The sequence below is a fragment of the Chelon labrosus genome (assembly GCF_963514085.1).
Source record: "Chelon labrosus genome assembly, chromosome: 16".
Lineage (NCBI taxonomy): Eukaryota > Metazoa > Chordata > Actinopteri > Mugiliformes > Mugilidae > Chelon > Chelon labrosus.
The window spans coordinates 6202089-6226843 of NC_140349.1; the positions used below are offsets into that span (position 1 = coordinate 6202089).

The 24755-nt window shown below is 41.7% G+C and overlaps 3 protein-coding genes across 4 annotated transcripts in view; 2 read left to right on the forward strand and 1 right to left on the reverse strand.

Moving 5' to 3' along the window:
- The first annotated feature begins 351 nt into the window (after positions 1-351).
- On the forward strand, positions 352-8467 carry LOC311501648 (solute carrier family 52, riboflavin transporter, member 2-like). Of its 2 annotated transcripts, none has more exons than XM_084563602.1 (4): positions 352-593; positions 2671-3520; positions 3606-3729; positions 5860-8467. In XM_084563602.1, exons 1-4 carry the CDS (start codon positions 464-466, stop codon positions 6076-6078), a joined length of 1323 nt encoding a protein of 440 aa, XP_084419728.1. In that variant the 5' UTR covers positions 352-463; the 3' UTR covers positions 6079-8467. The 2 variants fall into 2 exon arrangements, with proteins under 2 accessions (XP_084419728.1, XP_084419729.1); XM_084563603.1 differs by lacking the exon at positions 5860-8467 and adding an exon at positions 5611-5842.
- Positions 8468-12617: 4150 nt separating this feature from the next.
- On the forward strand, positions 12618-15253 carry slc52a3-2a (solute carrier family 52 member 3-2a). The gene is made up of 3 exons (XM_084563604.1): positions 12618-13910; positions 14656-14779; positions 14896-15253. The coding sequence occupies exons 1-3, from the start codon at positions 12898-12900 to the stop codon at positions 15103-15105; spliced, it is 1347 nt and encodes a 448-aa protein (XP_084419730.1). The 5' UTR covers positions 12618-12897; the 3' UTR covers positions 15106-15253.
- A 4356-nt stretch (positions 15254-19609) lies between these two features.
- nfatc1 (nuclear factor of activated T cells 1) overlaps positions 19610-24755 on the reverse strand; it is a 46676-nt gene continuing 41530 nt past the window's right edge. Inside the window, exon 10 of the mRNA XM_084563434.1 lies at positions 19610-22078. Coding sequence (XP_084419560.1) covers positions 22023-22078 — 56 coding nt within the window. The 3' untranslated portion in view covers positions 19610-22022. The remainder of the gene's footprint in view (positions 22079-24755) is intronic.

Genomic DNA, 24755 nt, shown 5'->3' on the forward strand with positions numbered 1-24755 from the left:
ATAATATCGGCTTTGGCTACAGATTAGTTTTAAAGGCAGTACTTTTTATTTAGAGGGTGTTTTTGACTGTACAGGACTAACAAAAACATGAAAAAGCTTGATATTATTAGCGATAAAGTGTTAAAAGCTTTATTATTTTAGGTTTGGAGGAAAAGTGTTTATAAATTGCAACAATAGTTAGTAGACTGTGTTGAGTCTAATTTGTGGTGCTTATGAATGCAGATCTGAAACACTTAAACGTACAAATTTTGACTTTTTAAACTGCCGCTTTTTAAATTACGAGGGACATGGAAGGCAACAGTAAGGGGCGGGAACTTTGCGTAACCGTGCACCATTCCTCAGGTTACGGCAGCGTGTGGACACTGGACAGAGAGCGAGCACACCGTCCCCGTTTCATCCGCGCAAAGTCAAACTCTTCCAAGCGGTTACTTCCTCGTCCTCTCGGCCGGAGTCCAGCGCCACCATGCCGGGGAGTTGGTGGAGCAGCGCGGCGGTGACCCACGGGCTGATAGCTCTGTTCGCCATGGGCTCCTGGATTTCCGTCAACAGTCTGTGGGTCGAGGTGCCGGTGGTCGTAAACGTGCTGTCCGAAGGTCAGTGGTCGATCCTCTGGAGATAAACACCACGTTTGACCCTTTGTCCAGTTTATCCACGCCTTTAGCAAAACAGAGCCGCCACACATGGAGTCTTTTGTTTTATTTAACTCAAGCTAGGCGGTGTTAGCTTGTGGTTTAAGCTAGCTACACGTTTAACTCTTTGTATTATTATGAATATTAATTATAAAGAAAAACCATGTTACTATTTCTCATAAACAATGGTAAAAATCTAATATACAGGTTTATTTATTACTCATCTACAGCTTTAATTGATGCACTAAATACTACATCTCATAGTTATTATTAATTAGCTGTTGTTAACTTCCACATTTAGACTTTATTTTTATCTAAATTACCTAAAATACAACTTTTCTTAATTAGATTTACTCCTAATAAATGTTTTGTGATAAATATTACATGAATAGTAACGTTTGAAGTGCTTCATTCATTCATAGATTTAATGAATGAATAAGAAAAGGGTCTGAATAAAAACTTTTAACAGTGTTGATGGTAGAAGTTAATGTTGTGTAGTGATAAGGTGACTAAACACTACAGGATTTATCAGCTACTAAGAAAATAAAGATAATATAATAGATAATAAATAGATTATTAGAATAAACCTGCTGCAGCTACAACAGGAAAATACTATTTATATAGTAATCTGTTGTTATCATTGTTATTATTATTATTTTTGAGGTCTAAAAAAGGCAGATATTTACTTTTAATTAATTTAAATTAAATTAATTTTAATCTTTACCACTGAAGTAGGATATAAGAAGATAAGAAGTTTTTATTGTTGTTGTCCGGTAAGAAAAAAAACAATAAACTACAGTATATTATATAATATTCTACCAGAGTGGCAAAAAAATATAAAGGTAAAATCTAAATTTTCATTGACCTCATTTGTTGGAAAGCTTATATTATTAAAGCGATCATAAAACTAATATAAAGCTGCGGTATCTTATTATATTTATGATCAGTGCCTGACAGCTTCAGATGTATTCGTTTTCACTCAAATTATTTATTTTTCTCAGTCTTCAGGGTCATAGTATCTAAAACAAAGGTGACTTCTTTGGCTTTTATTAGGAACATCTGAAACTCACATGACCAGGGTCTGTCATCGACCTAACACTCACCTGCACTTATCAACACAGTCCTAACATCTCTCCTCAAAATGTTTCATCCCCATTCACACCTCTGAGTCTGGAGCGTCATTAATTGGTCGCAGAAAAAGAAGACGCAACCCAGATTAATCTGAACGAATTCATCTATACACAGGTTAGAGTATTAGGTCGATAACTGGCGTAGGTTACCTGCATTCTAAATATACCCTTTATAATGAGTGCCGTTCACTACATTTTAACATATTATCTCAGTCGACTACAGACTGATCTGTCTTGGTGTCGTTTAAATGAAAGAAATTCTGTTGATGCAAACAAGAAAATGTTAGTAATGTGGATCGAACAATGAGAGGAATTCACAGGTGATTTTACCTGTAGTACTAGTTTTCTTGAAGACATTTGCCCACTCATCCAAGTGGCTTCTTCAGTTCTAAACGGTGATGATGGGGAGTTTAGGTTTTTATTATGAACACCTGAAACTCACATTACTAGAGTCTGTGAACGACTCAATACTCACTCAATCTGAGTGAGGTCTTCTTCTACGACCAACTAATGACTAGCAGCTCCAGACTCTGAAGTGTGAATGGGGATGAAACATTTTGGAGAGAGACGTTAGGACTGTGCTGATAAGTGCCAGTGAGTATTGTAGTACTGCGGGACATAGACACCGCAACTTATGCACGTAACCTACGCCAGTTATCGACCTAATACTCACCTGCGCTTATCAACTTATCAACCCAACCCGATGCGAACCATTTGTAGCCTACTAGTGCGCACGGCGTCAAATTGATGCAGAAGACTAAACCGCCTTTTAGAGCTAAGTTGCTTCAAAAGGACAAGTCACAACATCTCTACATCGAAGCAACAATTAGTCACACTTTGAGTTAACGTCAGTAATTGATTTAATAAATGCAGAGAATGATGCATCTTAACATCAAGTGTTCTTGTTCTAGGCTGGAACCTTCCCGCCTACCTCTCAGTGCTGATAGCTTTTGGGAATCTTGGTCCAATAGCGGTGACGATCACACACCACTGCGCTCCGGGACGTCTGAACGAGCGCCTCGTCATCCACGGCATCCAGCTGCTGGCCGGGGTGGCGGCCGCTCTCCTGGCCATCTTCTGGTCACACACCGTCCTGATAGCGGGAGTGGAAAGGTCGCTTCCCTTCCTGCTATTAACGTTTGTCTTGTCTCTGGTTTGCTGCACATCCAACGTCACCTTCCTGCCTTTCATGTTCCGCTACCCGCCGCAGTACATCCGCACCTTCTTCATCGGTCAGGGCCTCAGCGCCTTGTTCCCCTGCATCGTGGCGCTGGGGCAAGGCGTTGGTAAGCTGGAGTGTAAGACTGTGAACGGCACGGTGGAGCCACATCGTTTAGAGGAAAACTTTCCCGTCCAGAACTTCTTCTGGTTCTTGTTTGTGATGCTGGTGATCTCGGCTTTAAGCTTCCTGGCTTTGACGAGAAGAGGGACGGAACAAGACGCGCCGTCGCAGGAGTCTGACGGCGCAGCAGTGGCGAAGGATGAGGAGGAGACACGCCGGCTACACAACGGAGGGACGCCGGTGTCTGAGGACCAGGTGCAGGTGGAGGAACAACCACCTGCGCAGACATTTTGGACACCGCGAAACATCTACCTGATGGCGCTGCTCGCCATCTCCAACGCCCTCACCAACGGGGTCCTGCCGTCGGTGCAGAGTTTCTCCTGTCTGCCCTACGGCACCATGACCTATCACCTCTCCGTGGTGCTTGGAAACATAGCCAACCCCGTGGCTTGTTTTCTGGCCATGTTTGTTGTCCTCAGGTGAGAACGCACTACGAGACGCACGGCTCTGACTTTTATTAGAGCTCAGACTTTTATGTTCTGCATCTTTTTCTTTGTCTTCCAGATCCTCCTCGGGTCTGGGCTTCCTGTCGTTGGGAGGTGGTGTGTTTGCAGCGTATCTGTTGGCGTTAGCAGCTCTGAGCCCCTGTCCTCCGCTCCTGGGAAGCCACGCTGGTGTGGTTTTAGTGGTGAGTGCCAGCGTTGACCTAAATACACAAACCTGGGGGGGAAATGACGTCTTTGTGAATGGAAATAAAAATCAAGACTAGAATATGAAGCAAACAGAAATTATGTCGACAAACAAGCAAGTCAATAACCTTCACATACAGCAGTGTTCTTAACCTGGCAAACAATACATTTTTTCTTATTACAATAAATAAAAACTGAAACTAATTTAAATAAAACAATAAAAAACATCTGAAACAATAGCAACCCCTCTCTGAAACTAAACCCTTACAATTAAAAATTAAATTAATTTTAAAATTTAGAATTTCTAGTCCTGATTTTATTCATTTATTTATTTATTTTTTTACAAATTTTTATTTTAAGCAAAATAACAAATTTATTTATTTAATTATTTTTTTTAATTTGGTTTAGTTTTAGTTTTATTTTATTTTTTTAAATACAGATTTTTGTTTTATTTTATTTGCAAATCTTTTTTATTGGACTCTGATGGAAGCAGCAGTTACACAATAATTTGACTATCCAAAAAAGGTTCAATAAAAGGCAACTGGACTTGTAGAGTTTTTGAGAAGACGTTTCAACACTCATCATCTGAGTAGCTTCTTCAGTTCTAGGGGACTGGTGGGAAGTTGAGGTTTAAATAGGAACTGCTACTGAAACTTGCTTGTTGTGTTAACAACCAGAAATCGGTGCAGCTCATTTCCATTAACGGTTGGTACTTACCTGTCGTTGAGGGGGGACTGTTTTATTCCCCCTGTCCTCTTACCTATGAATGGTGCACTAACGACTCTTGTCCATTAGAGGCTCCAAATTGGAGCCATTTTTGGTTGTTAACACAACAAACAAGTTTTTATTTTTATTTATTTATTTATTTATTTATTTGATAGGGACAGTGCACATTAATGAACATCTATTCAGACAGCAATAGACTTAAATATGCCGGATAATTTGCCTCCACAGTCCCTGGGCAGGTAACGCCAAAAGACATAGGACAGGACAATAGATCACAAGACAATGCGTCACTAAGAAGATAAAAGTCAATGGTTACTAGACGGGTTTGCTTTCAACCTCTGCTTGAGGTGAGTTTTGAAGGTTTGTAATGTGGGATACTCCCTTATGGAGAGTGGAAGACTGTTCCAGATCTTAATGGCTTTTACAGAAAGAGCATTTTGTCCAAAGGCTGTTTTTCTGGGTGGGATCTCACAGTCCCCTCTAGAGAAGGCCCTGGTCCTGAGACTGCTGTGAGCCCTTTTTTTAAGAAAGTCAGACATGGGAGTTGGGGCAAGTCCATGTAACACCTTGTACATCAAACAAGCAACAGTAGGAGTTCCTATTTAAACCTCAGACTTCCCAGCAGTCCCCTAAAACTGAAGATGATACTCTGATGATGAGTGGTGAAATGTCTTCTCAAAAAACTCTACAAGTCCAACTTTTTTGGATGTACCATGACCTGGATGACCGAGAACCTTCACAGACACAAAAATTTGACAAATCTAAAGAATAAATAATTTGATCAAACAATTAACTCAACAAAATGACAGGTTTTGATATTTTACGCAAAGACTCTCTTCGGCCAGCATGAAATAATCTCTCAGGTTCATTACCCTCCTAATCCTTCATCTGAAGTTTACACACAAAAAAAATAAGCCATAAATCATAAACCATCTGTCCTATGTGTTTGTGCAGGTCATTAGCCACGTTTTTTTTTTACAGTGTTTACTTTAGAAACAAATGAAAAGTCAACATAAGGTGGATTTAGACATTAATTTCAGTGCTTTTTTTAATTTATATGTATTTATTTTCTGCTTATGATTATGTAATTTCATCCGTTGCTGTTATACATCTTGCTGAACTAATCACTGAATTCTTTTCTGATCTGTCACCAGCAATAACTGAGCATACAGACCGCTGTCCTGGCTTCATTATTACAGTTCTTCTTCTCTAACAAGTGTTGGACTTTGCAGAAGTATAAATAAACAAGCAGGTGTTTTGTTTAGTGGAAATCAAACTCCGTCTTAGTAGTCTTTTAAAACCCTAAGGTTCAGATCTTCAGCAAACAGTAGCTTCAGTCTCATTTCATCCTCTTCCTGTTTTTAAAAAACCACCCCTGACTTCCCCGTTCGTGCCCCCTGCAGGTCGTCTCCTGGATCATCTTCACCGGCCTCTTCTCGTATCTGAAGGTGGTGATCGGGACGTTGCTTCACGAGTCGGGTCACGCCGCCCTGCTGTGGTGCGGCATCTCCATCCAGGCCGGCTCCCTTATCGGAGCCCTCACCATGTTCCCCCTGGTGAACGTCTACCACGTGTTCACCAGCGCCCAGGACTGTGTGAATAACTGCACCAGGCCGGGGTGAAACGAGCGCTGCTGGAATTTCTTCTACTCCGTGGGAAATGACTCTTTTTTTTTTAAACCGACCTGAGGAAAGCATCTTTCTCAGCCTTAATTTTTTCTTGCGTATCAGACGAGGCATCCTCTTCCTGATTCAGAGGTCTGCGAAAGTAAAGAACATTCCCCCCGGATAATGAGAGCATTGTGTCGCTGCACATTGGCCCGAGGGGAGGTAAAAGGCAGCATGAGGCAGTAATACCACAAGTGCTTTTTGAGGTATGTTATAATGAATCTCTGTAGCTGAAGCTGTTTACAGATGCAGAACAGATGCTCATGGAGTTGTTTCCCCCCCACAACAAAAGATCATGTGAAAAGTTATTTGCTCAGGGAAAAAACAAAGAAACAAGGAACTCATTCATCCTCAACATAACTAATGATTTCACTACCTACGGCCTCGTCGTGTTTATTTTGTTTTTTTAGGTTTAGCTACCTCTTTCCTTTTTGTGCCATGAAAATGTTCAACAGATTCACCAGACGCAGAATTAAAAAGGTTCTGTTTGAAGCCAGTGTTATGAACGATTGTTTAAAATGCAGAAACTTTAAACATACACCGATCCGGGATAACATTATGACCACCTTCCTAATATTGTGTAGGTCTCCAAAACAGCTGTTACTCATCAGAGAATGGACACGGGCCTTCTGAGGAGGAACAGATACTTGAGCAGTTTGGGATCTAGTGAATTTGGAGGCCAGATCAACTATGCTGCTGCCATCAAGGAGTGTCATTGCTATGGGGTGGGGGTGCCTGGTCTGGTCTAGGTGGGTGCTACATGTCTAAGTAACATCCACACCAATGAATGAATGCCAGGGCCAAATGTTTCCCAGCAGAACACTGAACTGTCACAAGATGGTCAAAGATATTCACTTCTCCCGTCAGTGGTCATAATGTTGTGGCTGATCGGTTTAGATGCAGTTACATTCCTTGATTTCATGCCCAAAAAAAATAAAAAATAACTCTCTGTGCTACTAAGTGCTTGTTCCCAAGAGGAACTGTTGGGTTTCGCGCTCATATACCTTCTATAAAGTGTCTTCAGACAGCCATAACATTATGACCACCTCCCCCGACATGTGTAGGTCCTGCTTTTGTCAACAAAACAACCCTTTAAAATAACTCCTCTATGTCTGTGAAGGTTCTCAGTCATCCAGGTCATGGTATATCCAAAAAAACACTCATCCGAGTAGCTTCTTCAGTTCTAGGGGACTGGTGGGAAGTCTGAGGTTTGCTCCAACGACTCTTGTCCGTCAGAGGCTCCAGTGTCAAGGTGTGAATGGGGTTGAAACTTTTTGGGGACAGAAGTTAAAACTGTATTGTAAACAGATGGCAGATTAAATCTCAGTCCACCTCCTCTGTTCAGAGAAGGTTTTTCCACTCTGACATAGATGGCTTCCTTTACTCCTCTTTCCACACCATCGGTCTCGACTCGGTCTGACTCCTCTAGACCTCTGAAGGTGTGTAGCAGGTCCTTTAAGGTCCTGCAAGTTGTGTGATCGGACTTGTTTGTCCAGCGCATCCCACAATCTGACACCTTTACATCAAAACATGAGCTTTTTAAGCAATTACAGCGACAGTAGCTCGTCTGCATCCAACAGTAAGCCATCTCTGGTTGAGTACTTTTAATTCTTATACCACTTCTGGTAGATACCGACCACTGCAGACCAGGGATAAGTCCAAAAGCTGCAGATGTTCTGACCCAGACGCCTTGCTATCGCAATTTGGTCCATGCCAAAGTCTCTCAAATTCTTCCTTCTTCTCCTTTGTCCATTTTTCTGCTTCAAACATCAACTTTGAGGACAAATTGTTCACTTGCTGCCTGATATATATCCCACCCACTGACAGGTGCCATGATAACCAGACAATCAGCGTTATTCACTTAACCTGTGGTCAGTGGTCATAATGTTATGGCTGATCATGTATTTTACGACTTTGATTTGTTTTGCTACTTAAATTGCCTGAAAATGTTTGCAAAAGTCAGTTTTCTCTTAGTTGTCGTTGCTGTTTTGTCAAATTCTCTGTAATTTACGTGTAATGTTTATTTTTTTTCTTTAAGGGAACACTATTTAAATTTGTTATACATCAATGAACAGGTCTCACAAACAAGGGAATTTGACACCTCAGTCTCCGAAGTAATGTATATCTTCGATAAGCACCACTACCTTTAACCATGCTGCATCCGATTTATTAACTTCAAGAAGTTTACAGAGGACGACGTGTGTTATTGTTGCGTTAACTTAAAGCTGGTAATGTTTCCATTTGAATTCATCAGTGATCTGTCGAGGTTTGCTGTGATCATTAGACATGAAACGGCAGATTGTAAGGAAATGACTGTTAAACAATAAAAAGATTGTTAAAAATGTCCTGAAGCTTCTGTTTTCTGTTTATAATCGTCTGAAATGTTCCTTTTCTGCACGGTAACGGTTGTACAACAGTAGTTTAGCTTGGACAACGCACAAAAATGCACATTTATTCATTCATTCATCTTCTGTAACTGCTTGTCCTCTGGAGGGTCATGGGGGGGGCTGGAGTCTATCCCAGCTGTCATTGGTCAAGAGGCGGGGTACATCCTGGACAGGTCTCCAGTCTATCTCAGGGCTAACACTGACAACCATTCACACTCACACCTACGGCCAATTTAGAATCACCAATGAACATAACCAGCATGTCTTTGGACGGTGGGAGGAAGCTGGAGAACCTGGAGAGAACCCACTGTTTTTCATCACACAATGACAATAAAACTTCATATTTCAACATTCACAGTCCTCTTGTCTACAGGTACGACTCCCTCCTCTCCTTCTTTGTCCAACAGTGGCCCAATCTCCACCAGCACCCTGTAGGTCAACAGCACCACTAAAGGAACAATCCCACATTCCTAAAACGATCTTTCACCTACTAAACCAGAGCACACGTTGCTCTGCTGCTCCATGAACCGGGCCAAACTAACAATGCTGCTAAGATAAAAGGGTTCTCTGCTCCCCAACTTATCAGAGCTCGATCATAAGGACATTAAATGCACCGCGTTCACAATAGCCTGGGACATTACGATCTTTACTGAGCTTCCCCCTGCAGGCGGCTGGAGCAGCTGTAGCAGCTGTAGCAGCCATCAACACATGTTCCACATGTTCTCTGATCTGTGCTGTTACCTTGTGTATCTCTGACATGTCATTTCTGGGCGGGGTGGGGACATGGAGAGGTAACTGCTTGTTATTTTAGGGCGGTGACTTTAAAAAAAAAAAACAACTCCCTCTGGGGCAATAAAGGAAAATATGAAGCACAAAGGCTGGAAATGGGGAAACAGCTTCCTAGCAGCTCTTCTGAAGAGCAGCTCATGGCGTCTACAGCTGGGAACACACACTCACTCACCAGTTCATTAGGTACACCTGCATATATGAATGCATTCTAAAGGCCTATTCACACAGGATTAGTTTCACCTGGGGACATTATATGATTCAGAAATGACCCCCCTACGTCTGTGTTTCATGTGTCGCATTCACACGGGATAATCAAACTCAAATTTACTATCCATAGTTACATCTCTGCTACTTTCTGCTTCACTCCACTGCATGTCAGAGGATAATTTTAAACTTCTTGAAGGTTCTCATGGTCTACCTACACCCGAAGGACAAAGGACACTCCTATAAAGACAGCAACGTCCAAATCTTAGCCAGAAAAGATCGATGGTTTGAAACAGGATTAAAGGAAGCCATCTATCTCCAATTGGGAAAAGAATTCTCTAAACAGAGGAGGTGGACGGAGATTTAATCTGACATCAATTTACAATACATTTTTAACTTGTGTCCTGTTGGCCTGTTTCAGGTGAGTAACACCCACAGATGTTCCTGTTAAAACCCCAACTCCCCACCAGTAAGAAGTTACCTGGATGAAACATCTTCAAGAAGCTCTACAAGTCCGGTTGCCCGTGTCTCAGCTCGTTGTTTGGATCTACCATACGACTGGTATATTAGAAATTGTCACTGCTGGTGTGGTGTGGTGAGGAATAAGGAATGAACAGAACAAGCGTCCACTTTGTTTTTCTGGTCAGATTTATGTCCCTGCTCAGCTGCAGGAATCATGAATTTGCCTTAAAGCTCAACAACAAGTATGACCACACCACAGCGTGAGGTCTTCCTCTTCCAGCGTTTATACTAAGCTAAGCTAACTGTCGGACCCTTTACATCTAATGGTCATTTATCAGAGGAAAATTCACTAATTCATTCATTTTCTGTTACCACTTGTGATCTGGAGGGTCGCGAGGGGGGCGACTGGAGTTTATCCTGGCTGACATTGGGGTGAGAGGCGGGGTACACCCTGGACAGGTCTCCAGTCTATCTCAGGGCTAACACAGAGACAGACAACCATTCACACTCACCAGTGAACCTAACCAGCATGTCTTTGGACGGTGGGAGGAAGCTGGAGTACCTGGAGAGAACCCACGCAGACACAGGGAGAACATGCAAACTCCACACAGAAAGGAACCAGTCGGGACGATGGATTCAGACCCAGAACCTTCTTGCTAACCACCACACCACTTAGAGTAAAACTGACCTTCTTATCCAAAAACTCTTCCTTTAAATGACGTTATTGGTGGCTGATAAGCCAAACGAGTACGTTTGAGCGTTGTGTGTGATTAGTTGCATCGACCTCTTTGTTGTGGCGCAAACACCATTTTCACCTCTGCTCCCATGATCCCCTTAAGCAGCATTAATGAATTCTGTAGATTCCTGAAAGCGTCATTCATAAAAAAAACCCTCGGGGAGTCAGAGACGAGGTGGATGGTGGACGCCGGCTGTAAAATCACAACATGTGATGTGCGTGGATGACCCCAGGAGTCCTGACGGTGGAGGTCTTTAAGGCGACGATCGGTTAACCCAAACATGTGTCATGGTTGGCTACATGCTCTCACACCCACTCGCCTCCAAGGAGGGTTTAATCCCTCGGTGCACACACACACACACAGGACGCTGAACAGGACTTTGGCTTCTTTCTCTCTGCAGAAAACTCCAAACTCTCCAGCACACAGCATGTGAGTATCTGCACAGACTGTTATTCTTCTGATTCAGGGTTGGGAATCTGCTTAAAATTAATAAATTATTTGGATCATGTGCAAAGATGCTGTTATTAAATCTGCTGTTATTTAAAAAAATCTTTATAATTCAGTGAGAAAATTTATAATTGAAGCAGATTCTTTAAATTTATATCAAATAATTCATATTTTTTAGTTAATTCTGCTTCGAGGACTTGATCTGAGGCTGTTTTTCTAATCTTCTCACTGATTACAGACTGCATGCTGTCTTTATTTTATACTACACAATGGTCAGATGTTTATTCAGCTTATGTAACGGGGGGAGCAGCAGCAGCAGAAGGTGGTCGCGTTTCCTCCGACGTTTGAAGCGGCTTCAAGCCGAACGCTCGCTGCGATCAAACAAACTTGGACCAGATCTGGATCTTTGCAATTTTTTTTTTTAGGCGCTTGACACGTTTCAGGTCACGTGAGCGACGGAGAATCTGCTCAGAACGAAACAGAGTCCAGTTTAACGAGGAAGAGGTTTTAAGAAAGGAGTAAAGATTAACTAAATGTAGGAATAAGTTTAGTGTTGGCAGAGGGATGCTTCCTCAGGGTGACACATTAAAAAGAGGATGTTGAATCTTATTCCGTCTGTCATTTTAATATTTAACCCAATAAGTTAGTTGTTACTTTTTTTTGCAACAGAAATTAAGGAGTTTGTTTTGCTCATGCAGGAAAGTTTAGCATTTTAACTCTTACCTGCTACTTCTTATCTTAAATACAACCATATGATTAAGTTAATTCGTTTCATATTAATTGGACACTTTTATTGATTTAGTTTATTTAGTTTATAATCCTCAAATGTCTAAACATGGCTCAAAAAAAACAAAGCTAAGAATCTTTTCAAACAACAAATCTGTAATTTTCTAATCGTTTCCTCCACGTGTTCTTAAAAATAACTTTTATTAAAGGTGAATGATTATCAGTGTATTAGTGGAAACTTTGAATAATTATAATATTGTAGACAGATTTCAGTTTTTGGCTTTTTAAGCTAACCCGCTGTGCACTGACCGATGTTTAGGTTCTTATTACGGTTCTACGAAAATGTTAAAACATCCATAGATGTGTCTTTGAGGAAGTTTCTTTGCCTTGCATCGATAGACGTCAGAATCTTTATTTGTATTATTATCATTATTGGCCTCTTACTAAATCTAATGACATGTTTGGAGGCCAGATGCTACAGATCCACTGGACTGCGTTAGCTAATAGCTGCTAACCTCTTTAAGTTTACTATAACAGCACGCATGGACTGATAAAAACTAAAGTTTGTTGTGTTTTGTGACTTTACTACAACAAATCATTAAATTCTAGTTTAATTTTTTAAATGCTTCGACTTTTAAAATCCGTTTTAAATGTGACTATGAGCATAGGACCACGGTAGCATCTAATCTCAGCATGCTAGCATCTAATCTCCGCATGCTAGCATCTAATCTCAGCATGCTAGCATGCTAACACCTGCTGGGCTGTGGAGGCTTTGCAGGAATTTTGTCATAAACCAAAGGGAAAGATTCAAATTTTGACCTGATGATGGTGCTACTTGGTAAAACTTGTCACCAAAGACACTGGGATTTATCATTTTATCATCCAATCAATAGTTAAATAAAAGTAGAACAGTCAGTGTGTCACCAAAGTTTGATTCAGCCTCCTACATGTATGGAGATGTTTAATTGGGTTAATCTGTCTCATTAAATGTACAGCTCCTGTCTTAATCTATAAGACCCACCATGTCCCTTCTCACCCACCTGTTGGCGTGTCTGTTCGGGATGGGCTCCTGGGTCTCCATCAACGGCCTGTGGGTGGAGCTGCCTCTGGTCGTCCCTCAGATCCCAGAGGGCTGGTACCTGCCCTCGTACCTCTCCGTCCTGATCCAGATGGCCAACGTCGGGCCGCTCTTCGTCACCCTGATGCACCGCTTCCGTCCGGGCGTCCTGAACGAGACGGCCGTCATCTACGCGATCATCGGCCTGGGGACCGTGGCCAGCTTCCTGCTGGGTTTCTTCTGGAAGGAGACGGTGGTGGTGGCGGGCGCTCCTCGCAGCGTGGCGCTCCTCGTTCTGACTTTCTTCCTCGCCGCTGTTGACTGCACCTCCTCCGTCACCTTCCTGCCCTTCATGATGCGCCTCAAGCCTCAGTATCTGACCACCTACTTCATCGGGGAGGGGGTGAGCGGCCTGCTGCCGGCTCTGGTGGCTCTGATCCAGGGTGTCGGGGTCGTCCACTGTATAAACAGCACAGAGTCTCTGAACTACACCCTCAACTCCTCCTTCAGCGCTTCGACCTTTGACCTCGAGGCGCACTATCAGCCCGCGAACTTCTCCGCTGAGGTGTTTTTCTTCTTCCTCAGCGCCATGATGCTGGTGTGTCTGGTCGCCTTCCTGCTGCTGAACTACCATCCGTCCGTGTCCAGGGAGCCCCCCAGCAGCAGGTACGCCAACGGAGTGAAACAGAAAGCTCAGAGAAACAGGACATGGGCCGAACAGAAGCCCATGATGGACCTGTACAGGCCCGCAGGCCAGAAGCCCAGGAGCAGCTTCGGCAGCGGCTCTTACAGCTGGACGCAGGTGTTTTACATCTTTGTGATTCTGGGCTGGGTGAACGCGCTGAGCAACGTGGTCCTCCCCTCGGTGCAGTCCTACTCCTGCATGCCGTACGGCAACAACGCCTATCACTTAGCGGCAACTCTGGCCGCCGTGTCCAACCCCCTGGCCTGCTTCATCGCCATGTTCTTCCCAGTCAGGTCAGCTCGCTGTAGACGGAGACATTGTAAAGACCTTAGCGTTCGGTTCACTCAGAAATTACTGCAGCAATATTGGTAGTAAAGCGAACAAACGTCTTTTTGAAACATGCAAACACTCCATAAACTTCCCGTAAAGTTTCTTGAAAACAAAATTTCTTAAATCGGTACAAAAAAGACACAACAGTTTTTTTTTACACTTTAAACACTTGAAGCAGCTTCACATAAACTGATTTTAGATTTATGGAACAGAGCAAAGACGTTTATTAAGGCCGCAAACGACATTTTCTGGCTGCAGTAGCTGCAACGAGGCTGATATTTAGGACTAGTCTGTTCAGGTTCTGCTTCTGGTTTTTCTAAAGTGTTAAAAAATAATTGAAATTACATAAAATTTCTGGGGAAAAAAAGACTGTAAACAACATTTTCTGTCTGCAGTAGCTGCAACAAGGCTATTATTTAGGATTAGACTGTTTTAAATGTGATTTCTTTTGATTTAAGTCGAGAAAAATCAATCAAAAATCAATCAATAAAAAAGAAAAAAGTTGACACTGTCTGATGAAGCACTATTCTGCTTCTTGTTTTAGGATGCATGATGAAAATGACTTAAAGGCCATTAGAGTAGATATTTTATGGTTGTTTTTTAACTTCTCCTTTCTGACATTTAACACATGCACATATAAAACCTTTTGCAGGATGCACATGTTTGAAACTTCAACTCAAAAAGTATAATTTCACACATTGCTTCCAGATCCCTGCTGCTGATGGGCGCTCTGACAGTGGTGGGCAGTGGAGTTGGAGCCTACATAATGAGCATGGCCGTGCTGAGTCCATGTCCACTGCTGGTTAATGGCTCCTCAGGTGGTGTTGTCATGGTGAGTGTGCTCTTTAGATTTAAAACTAAACGTATCCAGAATCTGTGTAGTTAGAAAAAAAAATAGTATTTAAGGAGTAAAAATGTCTGAAGCACTCACCTGCCTCTGCTCCTCAGGTGCTGGCCTGGGTCTTCTTCATTCTCACTCTGTCCTACGTGAAGGTGATCATCGGGGTGATCCTCCGCGACGAGGGCCACAGCGCCCTCGTGTGGTGCGGAGCTGTGGTGCAGCTGGGCTCCCTGCTGGGAGCAGTGACCATGTTTCCTCTGGTCAGCGTGTACAGCTACTTCACATCAGGAGACCCCTGCAACACAAAGTGTCCCTGAATGAAGCAGACTCTCAAGAAGAATGTTATACAAATGTTTGAGGCCTTTATCCGATCCGATCCATATTTACCTCTTAGAAATCCACGCTGGCGACAAGATGCATGGCTCAGACTTATTCCAAGGGGATAGAACTTTTACATTAGATCTCCTGCAGAACACAGATTCACCGCTTCACCAATGAATCATTTAAATAGTTTTGTAAGTAAAGAAGTAAAGTTCATTTAAAAAAAAAAAGACAGAAGAATGTTTGATGTTTTATTTTACTTTATAAAAACCTTCAGGAGAAGGTAGCTTTGTGTTTATAAATGTACCGACTAGAAACTTTGCTATATGCTGTAATTATTCTACGACCCCGTCACTGTTTTTATTTACATGTGTTTTAATCATATTGTGTAAAGTATGATCTTACACATAAAGACGTACAACATTAATCTCCTCTCTTTTCATCTCTACTGATGAATGTATTATTCATATATATATATATATATATATTAAAATAAATAAACGAAATACATTAAAATATGCTGTGATGGACTGGAGACCTGTCCAGGGTGTACCCCACCTCTCACCCACTCAATAACAGCTGGAATAGGCTCCAGCCTCTCAACGACCCTTAACAGGACAAGCGGTTACAGAAGATGAATGAATGAATGAATGAAGATGACATTAAAATATGACGCAACCGACATCTATGTAATATTTTCCTCATGCAAAGCAGCTACATTAGTGGTTGTTGCCATCAGACCTTGCAGCAAAGACGGAGACCTATCTATCTGCATATATTCCACATTTGCTCTATAATATGTTAAGGCTGAAATCAAACAATGATAGATACAATTAAAGGGGAACTACTGTTTTTTACAACCTGGACCTTATTTCTAGTATAAAATATGGCCGTTTACTCACCCATATAACTTTTGTGTAATTTGCACTCGTTCAGGAGATAAGTAGATCTGTGTATATCCATATAGTGGGAGTGACTGGGGCACCGAGACGCAGCCTCTAAATAACGCATTATCTGCTGCGAAACGGGTTCATTTCATCAATATTTTGTTATGATACGCTAGTGCTATTCCCTGTTGAGTGCGGAGGTACCTGTTATCATCATCCAGGATCAAAATATTGGTGAAATGAAAGAGTTTTGCTGCAGATAATGTGTTATTTAGAGGCTGCGTTTCGGTGCCCCAGTCTTTCCCACTATATGGATATACTAATTATCTCCTGAACGAGTACAAATTACACACAAGTTATATGGGTGAGTAAATGACCGTATTTTATGCTAGAAATAAGATCCAGGTCATAAAAAAACAGTAGTTCCCCTTTAACAGTTTTAAAATGAATTAAAATGAAGAGTTCAGCTGAAGGATCATCTGGTTCTCTTTTCTCCCGCTGAGCAGACAATCAGCTTGCCTTGGTTGGAGAGGTAAAACAGTGGATGCACAACACTAGCTGCAGACAACAGGAGTAAACACACAGGTGTAATGTCACAGTCGTATGCATCTTCATGTTGAATCTTGTCCCTCTGCAGGGAACCCACTGGAACGTAACAAAGCAAGGTGATGGCCATCGTGGCGCAGATGGTTTTAAGGGCCCTCTTCTTCATGGGATGCATCTTGTCCCGCCCTGGGCCCGACTTCTTGAGCGTCCACGCGATTCTGATGCTGCACCACATCATGATATCAATCATGAGCAACATCCAAACCAGTGTCGCTATCTTAAACGCTTTCAAACTATCTGCAGAGTAAATATAGACCAACATAGCGGTAATGGTCACGAGCCAGACTGTGGCTGCACAAACCTCCCTGCATCTGTATTTCTTCAGCAGGCAGTAAGATGCGGGGTGAATCACAGCAACGTATCTCTCCATGCATATGAAAGATAAACTCATCGGCCCTCCGATTTGTGCATATACGCGCGACACGTTGAGTATTAACATGTGGATGTCTGGAAAAACAAACAGGTAAATTAAATGCAAGACGGCCGCCCAGTACTGGAGGTTGTGGAAGAAAGCTAAATTACAGTTCAGGATATCTATAGGCCTCTTGGATGTGAGGATGACCCACAGCAGCTGGGTTGTCACCACGTGGCCGACGAGGAAAGTCAGGATGTCGATGAGCGCGAGGCTCACTGTTTCGTTCTGTCCAAACTCGCAGACCCGGCCCACGCTGGAGTTGAGTGTAGCGTTGATGAAATGACTCGCCATCCTACCAGACTGGGAGAAGAAAACAAAAACAGAGAAAAGCAGCTGATAGAGATTAAAATGTGGTCTTAGATATTTCATGATTCATATAAATACTGAAAAACTCAATGAACAAATTCATGAATATTCTCTTTGTTGCTGCAAAGCTTGGCCTCAGATGTTGTCCTGTTGTGTTTCATTAGCTCTACAGCAGGGGTGTCAAACTCAAACAACCCAATTTGATCTCAAGCGGGCTGGATAAGTAACAACAACTGCAGTTTTTTTCCATTTGTTTTAGTGCAAAGAAGAACAAGTAATTTAGGAGAATATTTTCATTTAATAAACTATCTTTCCTAAGAAAAATAAGTGTAATTTGAGCACATTGATGTCTGCTGTTTAGTCTTGGGTCTCAGTGTTGTGTTCTGTCAGTTTATCTCAATAAAACAGTGGACAAATTAGGGTTATTTTCATTGAAAAATTTAAGTCTTCTATGCAATTTTCGCACTTTGCAAATTCATGTTGCGGGCCAGATTCGACATTCTGGTGGGCCGCTTTTGGTCCATGGGCCTTATGTTTGACATCTGTGCTCTACGCCAACATTGTGAAAGGTTTCTGTTCCAGTTGATTATAAAAACACATCTGTGCACACCCATAATTTATATCATTTCCAATTCCAGTGAATCAGTTTATTTAAATAAGCATTCAATTATCAGAATAAAATTGATAAGTAATTTATTTTTAGCTGAAAAAAATGAAAACATAAAGTATACTGACATCAAGACATCAAACTTAGTGGATTTCTTATAACATGGGGTTGATATCTCACTTCAAATTCAGTGTAAATATAATAAGACAATACATTATATTGTTAAAATTCAAACATTGCTTCAGGCAGATGTTGTAATATGTATTAAAATGTCAGTTCTAAATATAATCCTATAGTTTTAACGTTTCAAATCGAACTCTGTGCTTACCAGGTGTGCTGAGCTGCCGCACGGAAAGAATAATCAACGACCGAGTGAGAGCAGCCTGATTTCCCTAATAGGCGTGAGACAGATGCGAGGCACGGCTCATGATTTTCATGACAGGAGTTTAGGTGTCATAATCATGATCACATATGTAAATTGACACAGAAAGCGGTCGGTGCTGAGGTTCAGTCAGAAAGCTGCTCGCCACAAGGTGTCAGTGTGCACCGTGACCCAGAGCTGCACTGAAGCAGCAGCCTGTTACTGTATTTCTCCCTGGAGTTATGGATCAGACAAAGGTTTATGTTGTGAAACAAACCGTTTCAAGCTCTAATCAAACACATTTGTAGGTCGTGGAGGAGGTGTGAGCATGTTGCTGACGGGTTAATGGACGCTGATCGATTTCTGTTTCAGGGTCAGTTCAGATGCTACAGCAGAATCAAACCTCACTTTCTCCTGGAGTCACTTTCACCTCCTGCAGAAGGTGCATGCTTGCGTCCTCTCCTCACGCACAGATCTTGAATTCTCCCTTTCAAGTGGTGCAAAATAAACACTGCACCGTGTGGCTGGCTGCATCTACGGCCACTTAAGTGTAGCCACGGGGAGCTACGCTGGAGTCGTGGTTAGCGAAGAGGACATGGAGTTCCACTGCTCCAATGAGTGTGTGCCAGTGGATGGGTTGAATGCAGAGAACAAATATGAGTGCATACTGATAGGGCAATAAAACTGGCATGATTCAAACTTTGATTTGTAGGTAAACAAGATGCAAACCCCTGTTTTACATCTTTTTTTTCTTAAAACTACTTCAGAAAAGGGATTTTTTTAAATACAAGCTTAAGTTCTCTTCTTGCAACTAGCTTTTTCTTCACAAAGTACCCATGCACTGCTTTAATCTCGACAGCTGGCTCAGAAAATCTAACCTCGGTAAAAAAAGCACGTTCCTTCAAGGAGATTTTTACTGAAACAAAGTGCACCAGCCTTTTTCTGCAAGTTTCTAGCTCCTTAAACTTTTTTTTTTTTTTTTTTTTTTTTTTATCCTGAGAATTTGATGCATTTCAGTTCCCGGCAGATTTTGTTTGCTCCATCCATTTCTCTGTAATATGGAAATGAATTAGCAGACCGGTGAGAATTGCTTTGCATGTGATTCCTAACATGCAAAGCCACGGGTATATTAATTAATAAAAATTCAAATCAATCGTGAGAACAGCCGCTTCACAAATAGTTGTTTGCATGTTTGACGGTAAGCAACACGAATTCAGAGCGATGTTATAGTTTTCAATTCGAGGCTGTTGCATCACGTTCATCTGATTTAAAGACGATGTGCACTTGTATTTCCATGAGACAGAGACTCGACAGGTGAAACGAGATGAATGCATATTTATTGACAAATAAAATATCACAAAGCCGAGTTATGAGTCGCTGATTGACAATATCCTCCTGGGTAAACATTTCCGTATGGCTTATCTCATGCTCTTCAGCTACACAGATTAAGACTCATAAATACAAATAAAACCGGGAACAAGCGTTGTGAGCCCATTCGATTTGTTTTTCAAGAGCGCAAACCACTTAGCACATAAACCACAGTACGCAGGTAACCATGTAATAGAAGATAAACACGAATAAACGGAGCACATGCTTAGAGAATAAATATGAAAATACAAAAACAAACACTTAAAAATGTATATATTTGTATTGCTGTCCTCTGTTGCGGAGTTTTCTTTGGATTAGTTGAGAGCTTCTCGGTGAAGGTGTTTACATTCTTTGAGAGACTAACTCTACCTGCACGTTGCATAGCTTCCAGGGAGTAATAAAAGTCAAGCTTTGTCAAAACTGAGATGATTCCTTCTTTGATAAAAGTCAAACCACGGCCACTGCAGCCGAGAGTTTACTCCCAAGATCTAGTTTTGTTTTCAAGTCAGTTTGTTTTCTTCATCTTTAGAAAATAAGTCAAGAAAAGGGACTTTAAAAATGTTAAAACATCTTAAAAAAAAGTCAGTTTTTGTAACGTTATTAAAAAACTTAAAGGGCCAGTGTGTCGGATTTAGAGACATCTAGTGGTGGTGGTGTAGACTGCAACAAAATGAAACGACCTAGAAGTGGCAAAAGCTGCAGTTTCTCAAATGGCCACTTGAGGGCGGCTCCAATAGTGAGTCATTCCCCATAGGGTTAGATGTTAAAATGTCCAACTTTAGAGCAGAAAAAACATGTTTACGGCCCAGAACAAATAAGACTTGGGTCTTTATGGCTAATTTCCTCTTTACGACAACTATACATGTGTGCATTTTTATAGAACTCAAACATTTAGATGACATTCAGTCTATCTGTCTGATTGGATGTCACCCGCTTGACTCATACTCCACTTCTTTGTCCATTTGTGAATTAGCCGTGAGTCAGGCACTGCCACTGCCAAGATGGCGACGGCCAGAAACCTCACATTGAGCTCAAAACCGCTCTTAGTCCATCTTTATATACAGTCCATGTATACCCCTCCCCTCGCCAGAACAAAGCCCGTGTTTGGTTGTCCGATCTGGGCTACTATAGAAACATACCGATGCAACATGGCGGACTGAGTGGAAGAGGACCTTTTGTTGCGTGGTAGTAATGTATGAGTGCTCAACATTTAAATTTTTCAATTCAAGATGTTTGCCGGTGCTCAGGCTTCCGTGGAAATACCTGTTGCCTTTTTTTATTTTATCAGATTATTGCTTCAAACGAATCCTTCAGCCACATCGTCATGCTTACATCCATCCTACTGGGAAATAATGGTGCGATAGATGGGTTTGAGTCCCTGAATCGGAGAAAACCATTTACAACGTCAGAGCCGATTCACGCACCACTACTCTGTAGGTATGAAGGGCTAACGCTAAGAACATAATATCATATTCCATTTCTGCTCACAGATTGTCCTAAATCCAGCACACTGGAATTTTAATTGAACAATTACAAGACCTGAGACCACATGTTTAGTGGTTAAGTGCTTATTGTTGGTTGTTAATTATTCATATTAATCTGTCTGAACATTTCTAGGATTTACAAAGAAGAAATAAAAACAAATTCTCCCTTTTTTTTTGCAGACGAAATAAAACACTCCTTAATCAGTTCAGTACATTCAGGACTGTTGCTGCTGCAACCTCTGTAACTTTGTCAGTTTGCCGCTATTACTCCATCCTCACGCCATCAACCGCCACGTTTGTGCACTGTTCAGAGAGCTCGCCGTTAAGCTTCCTCAGCTTTAAAATTTTGAGGTTGAACATGTAAAGCCGAACTCTTGTTTTGTTTTGTTTTGTTTTTCGTTTCCAGTCAAAAAGGCACTTTAAACTGTCTCTCTGTGAAGCCAGATATGCAAACCGAAGCGCTACACATACTGTATATACAAATGACATAATTCATAGGCACTGACTCATTTACAAACCGCAGCAACAAGAAGAAGAAAAAAAAAGACAGACATATAAAATAAACCTTGGTCCTCTAAAAGCTTTCTTGTAAAGGTTGGGGGTTGGCAGGTTTGGTTGCTACATATTTAATTTACAGGTCAGTCATGTCATCTATTCCTTGGATAACTTCTACATAAAGGAGTTATATATGAAAAAACAAGGCACGCGTTGGACCCTGGTCGTCTGGACAATACATTTACAATTGTTCTCTTTGCATTTCCTTCTTGCTGCTTCCTTGCATGCTGTAGTCCGAGCATGTGAAAGCAAAGTGTCAGATTTGTTTGGTGCTTCCCTTTTTCTTTTTTTTTCTTTTAATCTTTTGGTTTCCTGGACGGGAAACTATGCGTGGCTGTGGACGGAGATGCTCGAAAGGTCGTTCCTGATGATCTCGTTGACTGCAAAGGAAAAGAGAGACAAAGAGGAGTTCAGTGTAGTTCTGTCACCAAGCTGAAGGCAACATGCAGCAACTTTAAATACCCTAAAAGTTGCGTTTCTTTCTCATAGTTGTGCAGGACTCTGATGAATAACGGCATATTTCCATTCATAAATCACAATTTAGAAATCTTAAAGTCTAAACCTGCTGACAGCCGGTGAGTCATCGACATGCGGTGCCAAGACGACGTTAATCAAAGCTTGACAAAACGCACACAGCTTCACTCTAAACTTAATATTTGACTGTAGCTCGTTTAACTATGAATATTTAGTGTTAAATCTTAACAAATAATTAAAAAAAAATAGCAACTGCACACACAGAACTTTGGATTTCCGGTCACTTGACAAATACAAGGCCAGTATAGACTTTCCTTGTGGCTCGGCTTTTATCTGCAAAAGATCCACAATCGTTGGTTAAAGGGGAATTACCGTTTTTTACAACCTGGACCTTATTTCTGGCATAAAATACGATCGTTTACTCACCCATATAACATTGGTGTAATTTGTAGTCTTTCGGGAGATATTTAGATCTGCGTATATCCACATAGTGGGAGTGACTGGGGCACCGAAACACAGCTTCTAAACAACGCATTATCTGCCGCAAAACTCGTTCATTTCACCAATATTTTGTTATGACACACTAGTGCTATTCCCTGTTGAGTCTGGAGTTACCTGTTAATTATAGGCGACTTACAGGTCGGCTTGTTGACCTGTAATTAATTGCGCTCAGAGATGACATCATCCAGGTCAGAAGACATCATCCTGATGATAACAGGTAACTCGAGACTCAACAGGAAATAGCACTAGCGTACATTAACAAAATATTGGTTAAATGAACGAGTTTCACGGCAGATAATGCGTTATTTAGATTGCGTTTCAGTGCCCCAGTCACTCCCACTATATGGATATACGCGGATCTAAATATCTCCCGAATGACTCCAAATGACACCAAAGTTACATGGGTGAGTAAACGATCGTATTTTATGCCAGAAATAAGGTCCAGGTCGTAAAAAACGGTAATTCCCCTTTAAACTGATGTTGAGTTTTGAAATCAAAACTTCAACTGATTGACACTCCGGTCCAGTAGGTGGCGGTAATGCACCTGGAATCTGGTCCATCAACCACCAATCAAAACACAAGAAGAAGAAATTGCTTTAACTTTGTAATATTTTGCAAAAACAAAAAAACAAAAAAGAAAACAGAAGAAGGTTAAGCTAGTATCATTTTAGTCAGTTTTAATATCTGTCCACTGTAGCATGTTAGCTAACGTTAGCATGAAGGGCTAGTATCTGTAGACTCATTTCTCTCAATGGACACTGTGACTGAACAAGACGTAGTAATCATCGAGATTTATTTTAAATCCTAAATGTGTTTCAAATGATTCTGGATAGTGAGATGTGTCTGCTTCTGATAATCTCGGGCTGAAACTCGGTACCGAGCGAAGGAGGGATCAGTTTGGGTAAAAATTAACCCAAAACTCCTGTAGTCTGAACCTAGCGTCAGATGTTTGACTCAAAACAGCTGCTAGCTCAAACGAGAACCAAATAAATAAATAATGAGTAAATAAATAATCTGAACGAGGCGGAGGCACTCCCCACAGCTGAGTTTTTATTTTTCCTTTCTACAATGATCTAATTCGTTTCATATTACGCATATTAAAGTATTTATTAGAGCAGTTTCGAAGGTGAGTAAAACTCTCTGGGCCGCATAGAAGCTGTTGTTTCCTCTGAGTCGACCTAATAGAATCACTTTATATCCAAGATCCCCAGACATTTTTTTATCAAGAGAGATGACGCAACCTTCCTGCTGTCTCAAAAGGATCCAGGTGCACTTGTTTATCTGCTTTTATCAGCTGTGTACTGACGGTGTGGGGTGATCCGAGAGCAGCTACGTAGGCCGACCGAAGCTAAAGGATGAATCAGTCATTTGCCCCCCCTCCTCCTGTTAGTTAAGGTCAATGACTGCTTCTTTCTTTCTTTTTTTTTTTACCATTTTTATCTTTGAAGAAATAGTCTCCACAGTTTCTTTAATCTGCTTTTTTTAAAATCATCCTCTCAGTTTAGGCCTCTCTCACGAGGATAAGAAATGTGAGAGGGGGAAGAGGGAACACCTCCGGAGCCGTCCTCGAGAAACGGAGCCAGGGAATTCCTCCCTCGACCCTTCTGGAAACCCGTGATTCCCCTGCACACAATGGAAGTCGATGTCTCTTAAAAACATCTATTTCCATCACAGACCCTGGTAAGGTGGCTTCCTACCAGAAGTACCACTCACTTCCTGTCAGAAAGGTGACACGCCTAGAGAGAATTCAGACACAAAAATATCTGCAGACACGAAACAAGCGGCTGCCATGGTGAAAGAAAAACAATGTGAGCGTGTCGTCGCCACCTCAAGGTGAATAGAAGGAGGAAGTCGGAACAGCACCTGAACTGCGACTGAAGCTGTTTACAGAGTCGCAGAGCGGCGGATGGCTGATTGACTGCTATTAATAAAGGAACAGAGGAGTCTCTTGAGAGCCCTGATGTCTACGGTCCAGCAGCTTTATCACGAGTGTGTCACAGAAACACATGGACACATTGAAACTATTATGCGACTATGAGGCTGAGGTTCACAGCAGCGTGTCTTTGTGGAGGAAACTCGTCA

Bases quoted from the DNA above. Each gene is read 5' to 3' on its own strand.
- LOC311501648 (XM_084563602.1), top strand. From the start codon at position 464: ATGCCGGGGAGTTGGTGGAGCAGCGCGGCGGTGACCCACGGGCTGATA. The intron at 594-2,670 runs GTCAGTGGTCGA...TTCTTGTTCTAG, and splicing joins CGTAAACGTGCTGTCCGAAG to GCTGGAACCTTCCCGCCTAC. The intron at 3,521-3,605 runs GTGAGAACGCAC...TTTGTCTTCCAG, and splicing joins GCCATGTTTGTTGTCCTCAG to ATCCTCCTCGGGTCTGGGCT.
- slc52a3-2a (XM_084563604.1), top strand. From the start codon at position 12,898: ATGTCCCTTCTCACCCACCTGTTGGCGTGTCTGTTCGGGATGGGCTCC. The intron at 13,911-14,655 runs GTCAGCTCGCTG...CATTGCTTCCAG, and splicing joins GCCATGTTCTTCCCAGTCAG to ATCCCTGCTGCTGATGGGCG. The intron at 14,780-14,895 runs GTGAGTGTGCTC...TCTGCTCCTCAG, and splicing joins CCTCAGGTGGTGTTGTCATG to GTGCTGGCCTGGGTCTTCTT.